This window comes from Chroicocephalus ridibundus, chromosome 2, assembly GCF_963924245.1.
Source record: "Chroicocephalus ridibundus chromosome 2, bChrRid1.1, whole genome shotgun sequence".
NCBI lineage: Eukaryota > Metazoa > Chordata > Aves > Charadriiformes > Laridae > Chroicocephalus > Chroicocephalus ridibundus.
In genome coordinates, this window is record NC_086285.1 from 101,922,764 (window position 1) to 101,935,585 (window position 12,822).

Consider the following 12,822-nt stretch of genomic DNA (forward strand, 5'->3'; position numbering starts at 1 on the left):
TGCGTACCCCTCATGCCTCAGGCAGTACCTCCTCCCCGTGCATTCAGATCCTCTTCTCAGTGGAGGATGGTAGTTTTTATTTGCCAGCCTTTCCTCTGAAGAGAATTCAGGAAGGTTAACACTTCAATCCCCAAGCTCATTCAACTCCTCTCCTATGCAGCAGTTCATCTGGCTATTTTTCTCAATTAAAGTAAGTGGCTCGGTTTCCTTGGAAATGGAAACTATGCCTTAGTCAGGTGCTACCTCTGATATTTAATCCATCTTTGTCACAGTGAGAGGTAGGACCCTCCACAGAGGTTTGCTTGGTGGTTTGCTGATATTTCTCCTTGTGAATTGTCCATACAATCTGTATCAAGTCAGTGCGTTAAGAGATACACTTCATGTAATTATTTCATTAATATTTTGTTGCTTTTTTGCTATTTATATGTGGCTTATTACTGGCTTTTGTCAGAGACTAAGCACCGCAGTAAACATGTTTAGGGTGAGTAGTTCTCAGTCCCTTCCTCTGAAGAAAACTGTAGGACGTACCAAACCACATGTATTTGAAATTTCAGTTACGCTAACACTGCATTTCTCCAGTGAAAAGGTATTGCAGCCATCCTCAGTGTTTCAGCGTGCAGTCGAGATCAGCAGCGCAGCACGGCTGTCTGGTTTTATATACGAGTCGGAAGTGAGCTGGCTGCAGTTCAGCTCAGCAGAACAGAGATGTTGACGACAATTTAGGGGAAAGAGCAAAACTGGCCAGCAAAAACAGCGCCGGCTCCTTTGGGTGATATTATTCATCCTTTAAGTTTGTGACTTTTTATGAGAGATTCTTTCCCCTTCGTTGCTGTTAGTCATGCTCCAGTTAATAAGCCAGTCGGCTTCTTGTCATCCACACATGGCCAGGACTTTCTAGCCTCTGCTTTTTAGTGTAGATGTTGGTTCTTGTGCAGTCTTTTGTTGTACTGTAATTAGATTGCTGCCCGCTGCTGCTCCTGGACCTAGTTGTAGTCACTTGGCACCAACCATTCAAGAGCTGATTTGGTGGTTACATGGTGGCAATTTCAGTGGTGTCTGTGCTTGTTGTCTTTCAACGGTGTTGCCCGCCTCTAGGGTTATATATGCAGGGTTTGGCAATGGAAGATCGTGAGCAGCAATGGTGGCCCTCTGGCATCTCTAGAAAAGTCAAGTTGTTAAAAGGGCTTCAGGAGCTCGCGACAGATACGTTCCTCAGACTAGCGGCAGGAAAGAAACCTTTCCTAACTGCTTGTCTGTCTGGCTTGGTAGGGCTGTTATTTTTATCTGAATGTTTATTTTTTAATGCTTGTGACAGACTGTTCTGTTGCTTGCAGGGGAGAATGTTATACACAGCGTATGTTGTGAAATGTGACATTAAACAGATGTGAAAGTCTGCTTTCTCCCATCTTTCTCGTTTTTCCTTTTGTTTCTGTCCAGCTGTGTCCAGCCACAATATTAAGTTTTTGGTTTTTCTTTATCTCTGAGACATACTTTGGACTACTTTGGCAGTTTTGTTCAAGGAGCGCACCGAGTCTTGTAAATATTTGTGGTGGCCTTAAAGAAAGCGAGCTGAGACTAGTCAGGAAGAAAGTACAAAGATGAAAACGTGGTAAGCTTTGAACTGAATCACACTGAAAAGAAGCCCACAAGTTACTGTACGTACTTTGGATAGATCAGTAATATATCTCGGCAGGGTGAAACTCTTACTTTGGGAGAGGCGAATAAAGCTTTCAATGCACCTTCCCAAGGGAATCGCCGTGTGATTGAAAAAGGGTTGTTGTCTTGCAAGTATCTTCATAAATGTAAAAAAATAAAATAGATAAGAAGGAAAAAAAACTTATCATAATATCAATTCTGGACCTCTCGGTGAATTGAGCTACAGGGATCTGTAACTGCATACGGTTACTTTACTGCAGTGAGAAAGAGTTTGTAGGCAGATAATAGTTAAAAATGCATCAGTGTTTTGTGATGTAAGGGTGAATTTTAATATGAATTCTACTTCAGATAACAGACTGTAAGTCTTTATCATTTAGAATGCAGAATTTTATTTCTCCATAATTTTTTATGTACGTAGCCCTTCATGGGCTACAGCTCCTGACTGTTATTTTACTATCAACATCCTCCTTATTTCACATACGACTTGTATTCTTCTTAAACCGTTAGTCAGTGATACATTTAAAACATGTGACATAATGCAAAAAATTAAATAATTATATTATCTAGTTTTTAGTTGGTATGAAAACCAATTCAACAATCTCTGTTTCTGCAGCTTCAAACGGTGAAGTGGATGAGGGCAAAGACTTGGCTAAATGTCGGTTAAGTTCGGATACTTAAAGCTCTGGTGTCCTTGTCTGCTTATAAAAGTATAGAAGTAGCTGAGCCTTCTGGTTGCACTTGGAATAAACTGGTCTTTAACCAGGGGCTGGAGGAGTAAAAATGGAGGACGCTGCTTGTTCCAGTAATCACAATCTTAATTCCTTCACAAAGTGAGTTTGCCATCAAATCTGTCAAACTGACAAGGGAGCCTCTGCCGTTCTGAATGTTTGGTTGTTGGTTTTGGGGTTTTTTTTTTCTGTAATAAGAAGGAAAATGTTGTGCTGTATTATGCAATTTAAAAAAGTCTATGCAGTAAAAATCCATTTGAATAAGTGGGAGCAATAATTCTATTCTTGCAGATAGAATGCAAATAGGATAATTTTTCTTTTAGCATATTAATTCAGAAAGGAGATTAATATAAGCTTGCAAACTTCTTAGTCAAAATCTTTATTCTTTCCACAGAATGCAATAAAATTACTACTTGGATGCTGATAGTAAATGAACTGTTTTATTGAATTGTCATAATGAAATATTGGAGGCTGGTGTAAGATAGTTCTTATAAAGGCTATATTTGAGGAAGACTTTCTGGTGGTGGCAAAAGAGGGCAGAACATTTTGTTTCAAAAAGACAGATAAAGTGGCTGTTAGTGGAGCAGTGGCAGCTACCATTATAACCTGTTGGTACTCCTGACTTCCAGTATGGTTTGGAATCAAATTCTTAACTTCAGGTACATAATTTGTTAATACTCTGCTGCAATCTCAGGAATTAAGCCATGAGCACATATTATGAATGACTGATCTGTTCAAGGATTGATATATCTTTTGCAATACTCGCTATCGTCACCCTTTGTTTCTTGGTTTTCAATCCTAGTCTCAGTTTTCAGGTGCAGAGAATTTTAGCATAAGTAATGACCAAACTATCAGAGAAGCCCAGAACAAGTCAGGTTAGAAGGTCATTTAGTCCAGTCTTCTGCTCAAAGCAGGGTGAGCTATGACAGCAGAACAATTAATTCTTACCACTTTAAAAAAATATTCTTTTGATACTTTTTGAAGACTTTTTGTAGTCCTTCTAAATAATAGGCACTCTACTATATATTTTTGCATAGAATACTGAAGTTAGACCTTAAGGAGAGGTTACTTGGGAGTCTTCATTAGAGACAGAACTTTCTTTACAGAGACCACAAGTAGTGTCATGCTCCTCCAACTATGGAAGTCCTGCTGACATCTGGTGTTACATTCCAAATTTTGCTTGGGAGATGGTAGCTCACAACGTAGAAAAGGTTTTAGTCAATCATTTTTTTTTTGTTGGGGCTTTTTTATTCTTTGTCAAATGGTGTTATCAAAATTCAGATGTTGCAACTTTGTCTTGGAAGGAAAACACAAGAGGTTTTGAATGATGTAAGGAGGGGTTTTCCCATTCTTTTACTACAGCACGTTAAGGGTCCAGAACAGAATGCTCCAATTCTTCATGTTTGGGTCTTAAGATGTTATATATTGTACAGTTTTTACATCAGTGCAACCCCTGATTTTTTTCCTGCCCAGTAGTTTATTTCTTAGTTAATTATGTTATTTGTGATATTGAATATTGCCTCTTTTTTTTATTTTCCAGTGTGACAATGCAAAAGGACTCAAAGCCTTCTATGATGCAATAAAATATGGACCTAATCATCTGATGGTTTTTGGTGGCGTATGTGCAACAGTTACTTCTATCATTGCTGAATCTCTAAAGGGATGGAACTTGGTTCAGGTAAGGCACGGAATGGAATATATTAAAATGCTGACTGTCATGTATCTCTGTATAATTTTTTTTAAATTCAGAAACATAGTATTGATGCTTTTCAATTTTTCCGTAATTAGTATATTTGTGTTTTGAAGGTCTGTGAAGTTATGTGTAAAGAAGAACAGTTAGTTCTTCTATCGTACTAGATTTTAAGGCTTGGCATTGTGCTCAAAACACTTGTGAGTATGGGGCAGCAGTCGTGTGTCTCAGTAGATTAATTATGTAAAATTAATTTAATGCATCTCAAAAAACAACCTAATGAAATGAAGTTCAGTCATGGTAGGTTAGCAAATCTAGGACTTATCCAAAGTTAGAGGAAACAACTTGTCAGGCTTTAAATAATAGTACACTGGGGTCTTTACTCGATCTCTACTCAGTCATAATGCAATAATTCCTATTGACTTTAAATGTGTTGGAAGTGCATAAATTATAACTAGTAACTGGGTATGTATCTCTGTACTTGACTCACAAAGCACACTTATTCCCAGCTGTTCTTTCTGGCTTTCTCAAAGGTCAAGTTAGTGGAAAGGTTCCATCAGCTGAGGAATCAGAATTTATTAGTACTCATCTTTAAAATGCAGATAACAACAGCATGATTTTCTTCATTTCTTCAGTCATCTGTCCAGTGATGATCTTTGGATCGATGGCTGTTTGTGCAAGGTAGCCAGCCAGTTTTGTTTTTCAGATGTGGAAATGCCCTGGCTTCCTACTCAATGCTCATACTGCCCTAAGATAAGTTTGTGTCATTTTTATTAAAATAAACAAAATATTCTATAGCAAAATAATAAAATGATAGTATATAACAATTACCTGAGGTTTCAGTTACAGACTCCTCTTTTCCACCTGGAATACTCACTGAGATTAGAGCAGAAGGAACAAATGAGGCATAATTAAGTTTGTGAAGATGATGATGATCAGAGTACAAATGGGAAAATCTTAGGAGGATAATTAAAGTATCTTGTTAACTGTGTTTGCAGTGCTTTTCAGAGCAGATCTTTTTTTTTCCCTTATGCTTCAGTATTTTTTCTGATGTGAAAAACATCAGTTCTACTATGGAAACAAAATAATAGTGTATCTCTGGGGAGAATGAAGAAAGCAACAGAAAGCTTGAAACTATCATTTAAAACTCTGTCTTAAAAAATGGCCTAGTCTACGGCCTATAATGAAGTATGTGGCTGGAGCTCCGTTGTTTTGGAATTTGTAACGTGGAACTTCCAGGTGGTGTAGGATGTTTTAGGGCGTTGGATTTCACGGTGCTAAATCCTTTTCATTTGCAGTCAAGTTCTGCCTGCTAAGATCTGAAAATCAATTTGTTAATGAAGTTGCTCAGTCAATAAGGAAGGGCAATTAGAAAGCTTCTATTTGCTTTTAAATGCCTGATTTTGTCAATATGTATGTTAACTTATATAATGATATGAAGCATTGCTAGCAGACAGTATCTGTTTGTTTGTATTTAACCACTACAGCTGTGACTAAGTCTTAAACATTACTAACGGTATCAGTACATCAAGGGATTCTCTGCTGTCTGGGCTTAGTATCCCGCAGGCCTTAGATAAATCCTCACATGGCGTAACTCCACTTCGCGTCAGGTTTTTAGATATTGATTGACTGAATGATGAAAGAACACAAGTGACAGTGCGGCTGGGAAGCGCGGCGAGGCTTAGTGGATGGTGTAGCAGCAATGGCAACAATCTAAATACAGTTTGTGAAAGTGTTGTGTCATACAGTGACAGAGATATCTGTATCTGAAATCAGCAGACAGAGAACGTATAAGATAGCGTACAACTCCTCCCGCTCCTTGGGATCCACTGTCATAAGCATCTTCGATTAAAAGCATAACTTGAATAGAAGGACTAGATAATATTCTGTAGTTCTCGGAAGTGGAGCAATGCTACTCAGCCTGATAAAATACATGAATCTATTTTAGAGGGACAAGTCCTTCCTCTAAACTTGAAACTTCACCTCAAGGAATCACAGCAAACTCACATAAATAGATACTTGAGTTTGTGATCATGATGAAGTCATTTTATGTTGCAGTCAAGAAGAGGGAAACCGGCATACAAACGAAAACAAACCTGACATTGTATTACTGAATAGAGGATTTGCATTTGGATGTCTGTCTCTGTCACTCTGTCCCTGTACAGGCAGTCATGAAAAGAGAGCTCTTAACCCTAGCAGGAATATATGATTTGATTTACACAGGTGTCATGTGGTTGAGCAAAGTGATGCCTGTCTTCCGTGCAAGAGAAATGCAGGATGATACTGAGAGTACTAGGAGGAATAGGGAAGAAAAGAAGAATAACAGAATATAACAACTGAAAAATGACCTTCTTTGCCAAATACAGTATGAGGCTGGCTGCCTGCAAAACTTTTCTGAGAGCCTTTTACCCCGAATTCCAAGTTTCTGGGTGGCTGCTTTTCCTCTGTTTGGGGGAATTTTTCTTTTCTGCCTCTTCCCTATTCTCTACAGTAAAAAGTCTCCAAACTCAAACAACAAAATAAAAGGCAAAGAGTACAAATGTGCTGGAAATTATCACGTTTCATTTGCTACTCAGGCAACATTACAGTAGTCATGAAAAGGGAAAAAAGGAAATAAAAATTTGCAAGGCAGCTTCAGTCGCTACTCTCCTTACTGTATATGTTGATGATGATACTGTTGATAAAGATACTGTCTTTTTGACTTAACTGGTTCATTCAGGTCACTGATGGCCTGCAACAATGTGAAATAGGGAAGACAGTCAGAGGTTGAGAAGAGCCTCAGTCTGAAGGTGACTTGCCTTATTTCCATACCATATCTAAACAGAAGGTACTTTTCCTCCCCCCTTCTTGACAAATTTTGGTTTACTTATGATCAGCAACAGAAAGGGAGATTCGGTTCTCAATTGGCTGCCTTCAGCTGCTGGCTGATTTAATTATCTCTTACTGTAACAAAATTAATGATTTTTTTTTAATGGAGCATTTTGTATCTGTGGAAAGAGCAAGTTGTTTTAGTCTGCAAACACTCATGTCATCCTTCAGGACTTTGACTGAGGTATGCTAGGTGACACAACTGCAAACTGTTTCCTGAACACACGTTCTTAGTAGGACAGATGCAGACACCCATTCCTTAGCTTCTCAAGCAAAAAGCTTCCCCGTGAGTAATCTCTGTGTGCCAGCAGCCCTTTGTTGAGTGACAGTCTGAGCGTGAGCTGGGGGCTGCACGTGCAGCTTTGATCTCCAGCCTGTGGTGTGGAATCGGTTTGAACCTTTGTTACTTTGGTTAAAAAGTGCCAGTAATTTTCTGTGCGGCTGACAGTGGGTCATAAAGGCATGAAGGGATAATACTGGGAAGTTGCCGTGCTATAGGGGGAATATTTCAATGTCAAATTCTTCCAGGTGCATCTTACCCACGTTCCCTTTCAATGTGTATTCAAGGCAATTAAACAGAGTGAAGAAGAATCATTAATAGTATCTACAATATATTGCAAAAGACCAGTCATGCATTTTTATTTCGTACACTGAAGCATTCCTGCTAGCATCCGGGTAGTGCAAAACGGAGGAGATGGTTTGCAATTCAGTCTTTCTCCTCTATTTCAGGATATCCATCAACTGTTTACCTCTCGATGTGAACTTCCTACAGTGGCAAAAGCATCTGATTTGTATAGATTGCTGTTTCTCCTATTTTCCATTGTCATCTCTCACTTTTCCTAATTGCCATATTAGCATAAACATTTAATCAAGATGAGGATTTTGACCAGACTGGTCACATCTCTTAATTTGTGGAACCCTCTCTCCATTTTGGAGATTTGTCTTTTTCTTTCATGGTGCCATTTACATTCTCTTACAGCCTGCTTCATTTACAGTCTGCTTTTACTCTGGAAATAAGCCTCTGCAAGAAACAAAGTATAAACGTTAGTGCTTCCTTGGAATATCCTCTGTTTCTACATATTCAATGTCATTTAGTCATAACTGCAGGCTTCTCGGCAAGTAACTGCTAGAGGTGATCCAGTGATTAGATCCTAATGACGTTCAAAACAGAGAAACCTTGTTTTGGATTCAGCATCTCATGTTGGAAAGTTTTCTAAGAAAATTGTAGGTACCCTAATCGTGATGTATTGCTCACTTTGTGGGCATATTAATACAGGGCAAGTGCACGTGTTAGAAAGGGATGTTAGAAAGGGAAAACTCCTTTAGTTCTCTAGCTTGTATAGTTGAGTATTAAAGAGCCTGCCCTGAGATTTGTTTAATTATCCCAGAGATTCATAGGTATTCAAGATCCCATCTCTGAATTAGCAGAAAGACTGCTGGTGTTCAAGAAAATCAGTGATGTTTCTAGCCTTTGATTTCCTTCTGAAACAAGGCTGATGTGATTGCATTGTCAGCTCCTCCTAATAATTTCTGACCACTGGCCAATTGCAACCAAATTTTAACAAAGGATTTCCCAAAGATTATTAGCTTCTATCCATTTCTGTGAAAATGAGCGGCTCAGGAGAAGGACCCATATGAACGGAGGAGAGGCTGCAGCGTGAGCACAGAGAACTTCGAGCCAGCCGTGACATGTGGGGCTTCTTGTCCAGCTGCTGTTTATGGGAAAGGGACTGATTGCATTGAGAAAAGAGGTAAAAAAGCAGCAGAAAGCAAGCTGACGAAATGCAGAGGAGGGGTGAAGCCCAGAAGGACATGAAGCAGAAGCTGGGGGTGTGTGTGTGTATTAGCTGGTTCTGTTACTCCTAAAAATTCTTGTTAATACACAATTTCACAACTATGTGCAGTTTATAACTGGTGGTTTTTAACACTTAGGTAATGCAAGTCATCACAGAGGTCTCTATGCTGGCCACTGAATCAAATTTCTTCTTGCTAATATCTGAATTTTCTAAATCCTGATGCCTGTTACCCATAGCTCTGTCACGGGCACATAAACATTTGATAAAAAAATGCGTGGCTTTTTGTTTGTGGTTTGTTTGTTTGTCTTTTTTTTTTTCTTTACATTCCTTGTCACGTTAGTTCCAGTACAGTGAGTTTGTGCTACTTTTTCCTTCACTGCACAATTTCCATGTATTATTAGTTTAAGCAATGAAACGGGCATTTAAACTAGTCTTTGGCTAAGAAGATTAGCTACTTCTATCTATGAGATGCAGGCGGTCCCACTTGAACAGGCCTTTCTCCCACTTGAATATGACCCAGTGCACCACTAGAGTCTTTGGCTTCTTGGCCCACAATTCACCATCATAATCTTTTTCTTTTTTTCCTTTTTTTTTTTCCTTTCCCCTTTCCTTTCCTATTTTATCTCCAGGGATTGGAGGGATTTTATAGACTTTCTGTACTTGTGTTGTCCTTTTAATAGGCAAAGTGTGTGAGGGGAAACACCTCTTGAGGCCTTATTATATAAGGCGCAAACCTGATGACGTTCTGGTCTTGCTTTCGGGAGTTAGCTGAGCTCGTAAGGAAGTTTTGTTCACTTCACCGTAGGAATGCCCAGGAGCTCCTGGACAGGAAGAAAACACAGCAGGACTGACCTTCAGGCAGAATTTCACGTGAAGTTTCTCCTCATTTGAGAGAAGCTCTGGTGAATTTGGAGGGAGGCAGACCTTTCAGTTCTTGCAAATCCTCCCCTTGATACAAGCTGCCAGCAGGAGCTCTGCTCTTATTGATGCGGCCCTCCTGAAGCTCTCTGGTTGCTGCTGGGGAAGAAAATGCATGGGGAGTTGAAACAGATCAGCAGTACCTTACCTCCTAATTAGACCCTGTCTCTCTGTGTGTGGACGGATGCATACATGCACAGTGTAGAGCAGACTTAGACTTGGAAAATTAGTTGTATCTTCACCCTCAAACTTAGAGCAATGAATGTTGCAGCACACCAGGGAAGACTAGTCTAGGGCAGAAGAATTAATTTAGTGGCAAAAGTTCTTTCATAGTGATAAAAACACTGACCCTGATTCCCAGTGCGTTATTTTAGTTGTACCCCACGGGAGACATTAGCATTACATTGCTGTTAATAGCAGAAACTTGGTCCATGAAGTTTAAATTGAAAGTTTCGGAAAATTTCCAGGCTGAGGTATGGTAAGAAATGCACACCCGGTATTCCAAACACACTGCAAAATTTAGTAGGACGTTCCTGTCCTTTCTTTCTGTCTTCTGCTTAAATGTATGAAATTGATTTACAGCGAGATGAGTTGGCTTAACCATCAGTTTGAAACTGGCTTCTATCCAGTATTCACTTCATTTTAATGTGATTAGCTGTTCTTTTTCATCTTGTTTGTCTTGTATTTCTACTGTTGGAGAAACCAGCAAACTGCAGTATACATGCTAGTTTTTGCTTTTGATCTGATGTCGTCAAGTTTAATTCATTACATAAAGCATGAATAAAGGTATTTTAATACGGCTCTAGAGTTAGGTCAAAGCTGTTGAAGTTGGAGCCTGTATATTTATTCTAACTATGATCTGCATGTTTTGACAGAAAAAAAAAAAATCTTTTTTATTATTTTTGTTCTTCTTAGCTGTTTTTCCATAATCATTCATTCACTTCTGTTTAGTGTCGTATCGATAATATGGAACAAATGACCCAGACTGGAAAGGCAACAGACCCAGACTGGAAAGACAAAGGTGTCACTTTCCCTTGCAGTATGCTTCGGGTTTGGGAAAACACATTTCATTCTGAACAAATCAGATATTCCTTCTCCTCCATATACTCCTCCCTTGAACCGGAATGGTCACTTGAAGAAAAATAAAATACATTAAAAAAACCCAAACCAAACCAAACCAAAACAAAAAACCCCACCCAAACCCATAGCATAACATACAAGCATTGATGTTTTTCCAAACACAGAGCCTTGAGTTTTAACGCTAGCTCAATTTATTGGTGAGGTAAGGTATTTATAATACCCATCTTAATTTATTATCAGAATAAATAATGGCTGTGTATTTGGGGAATAGTTTTTTGTTTTGGTTTAATTTTTTTCTTTGCCTTTGTATTTTTTTTTATCAAAGTATTCTGCCTCACTGCTTGTATTTTTTTTTTGTTTGTTTGTTTTCTCCCCTCGTTTGGTATTTTCTGTAAAAGAACGGCAAATCTTTTCTTATGTGGCTTTCACAGCCCCCCAGCTAGGATAGATCTGCCAGGTACAATCTTACCCAGTTACCCAAATGTTTCAGTATTGCACCTTGCAGCTATTGCTGCAGCTTCCTTCACTGCTACGAAAGGTGTCCCTTCATGTCCCCTCAGGCTAGTTTATTATTATTTGCTGCTGCTTTTTCTGGAGGTGGTTTTAGATGGGTAGCTTTGGTCGCCATCTCTTCCTTCTCTCCTCCTCCCTGTCCCAATCGGATAGGCAGACTTAAAGTTTGCTTCTTTGGGAAATTACTTGTGGTTTGGCATCTTCGCTATGCTGAATGAGGAGGATTGTGATATGCACTGATTTCTGTTTTGGGTTTGAGTTTTCTTTCATGGCACATTTTCTAGTACCCTGTCTGTCTTGTTTTCTGTATGGTTGAACCCACTGGAAAGTAGTGCTGCTAAATTTCCTTCTAGCCCGTAGCTAGGCAGCATGTCTCCACTTCCTCTGGGCAATGTCATATGATTTGTGGGGATAGACCTGTCTGACAATAACCGCCCATTAATGATAAACTTAGATTCTATCCACAGTTCTGCCAGCCCAAAGAATCAACCTTTGATTTTTTAATCCCGTTCCTTTCATTACTCTGTGACCCACAAACCTGGCTTGAAGTCTCCCATTGTTAGGTGGGAGCATTATTATAGTTTCAAGGCAATTGCAGCACTGAATTTTGAGCTCCCCTTTGCATTTTTCCCTGTGCCTGACTTTACACAAATCTTGTTTTTATGTTTCTTATTTGAAAGGTAGCTCAGGGAAATCAGATGCTAATTGGTTGCCCATCTGTGTATGATTTTTCTGCTTTAAAGGTTATATTGATTGAAAACCATCTCACTGCACTGAAAATATGATAACTTTGTCAGTTTTTGGTTGGTTCTTAGCAACTGTTTTTAATTTACTCTAAAATGTTCAGATTATAGCGTTGTATTTCTGTGAATATTGAAACCTTTCAAATATTCTATAAAGTTGGTTTCAAGCTTCTTTTACCACTGGTTCCCCAAATATTGTCCTTCTGATTATTTTCACCGTACCTATAATTTCTGCAAAGCTGCAGTTGGTTATTTTGGTATGCCGTTTGCCAGAGTGACTGCTTTAATTTGTTTCTGGAAGGCAGCGTTGAGTGTGTTCTTCAAGACCAGCTTTGCTGGCTTGTTTCTCAGTGGCCACCTTGGAAAGCCCTAGGATTGCTTCTCTCCAGTTCCTTTGACCAGCCTGGATTGCATGGCCCTATATGACGTTAAAAGTACCCTCTGCCATAAATTGTTGCTGTTCTTGGAATGTACAAATGTGGCCACAGTGAGAAGGTAAATACAACTAAGTCAAGGCAAAATTGGTGCGATAAAATTTGTTGCTTCATAGTGTTACTTCCACAACCTTAAATCCACATCTTCGTTTCGTTCTCTCTTACTTTGATGTTTTTCTTCATGTTACTGTCCTATTACGGGACAAGGAAAGCTTTCTCATATGGTAAATTAACCTGCTTCCCCCTAGAATGCTGTTGTGGCAGCAGTTACTTAATTACTTTATTTTGAGGGATAATTCATACAAATTCAGCAACAGCAGCTCCCGGGCATACATTGAAGAACAAACTCGTAAACCAAGCAGTTGCAAAAAGAAAGCACCTTGACACAATTCTGAA

The 12,822-nt window shown here is 39.1% G+C and overlaps 1 protein-coding gene across 1 annotated transcript in view; it reads left to right on the forward strand.

Annotated features, from left to right (window-relative positions):
• Nucleotides 1-12,822, forward strand: part of GABBR2 (gamma-aminobutyric acid type B receptor subunit 2) — a 491,662-nt gene that overhangs the window by 102,887 nt on the left and 375,953 nt on the right. Inside the window, exon 2 of the mRNA XM_063326323.1 lies at nucleotides 3,925-4,062. Coding sequence (XP_063182393.1) covers nucleotides 3,925-4,062 — 138 coding nt within the window. The remainder of the gene's footprint in view (nucleotides 1-3,924; nucleotides 4,063-12,822) is intronic.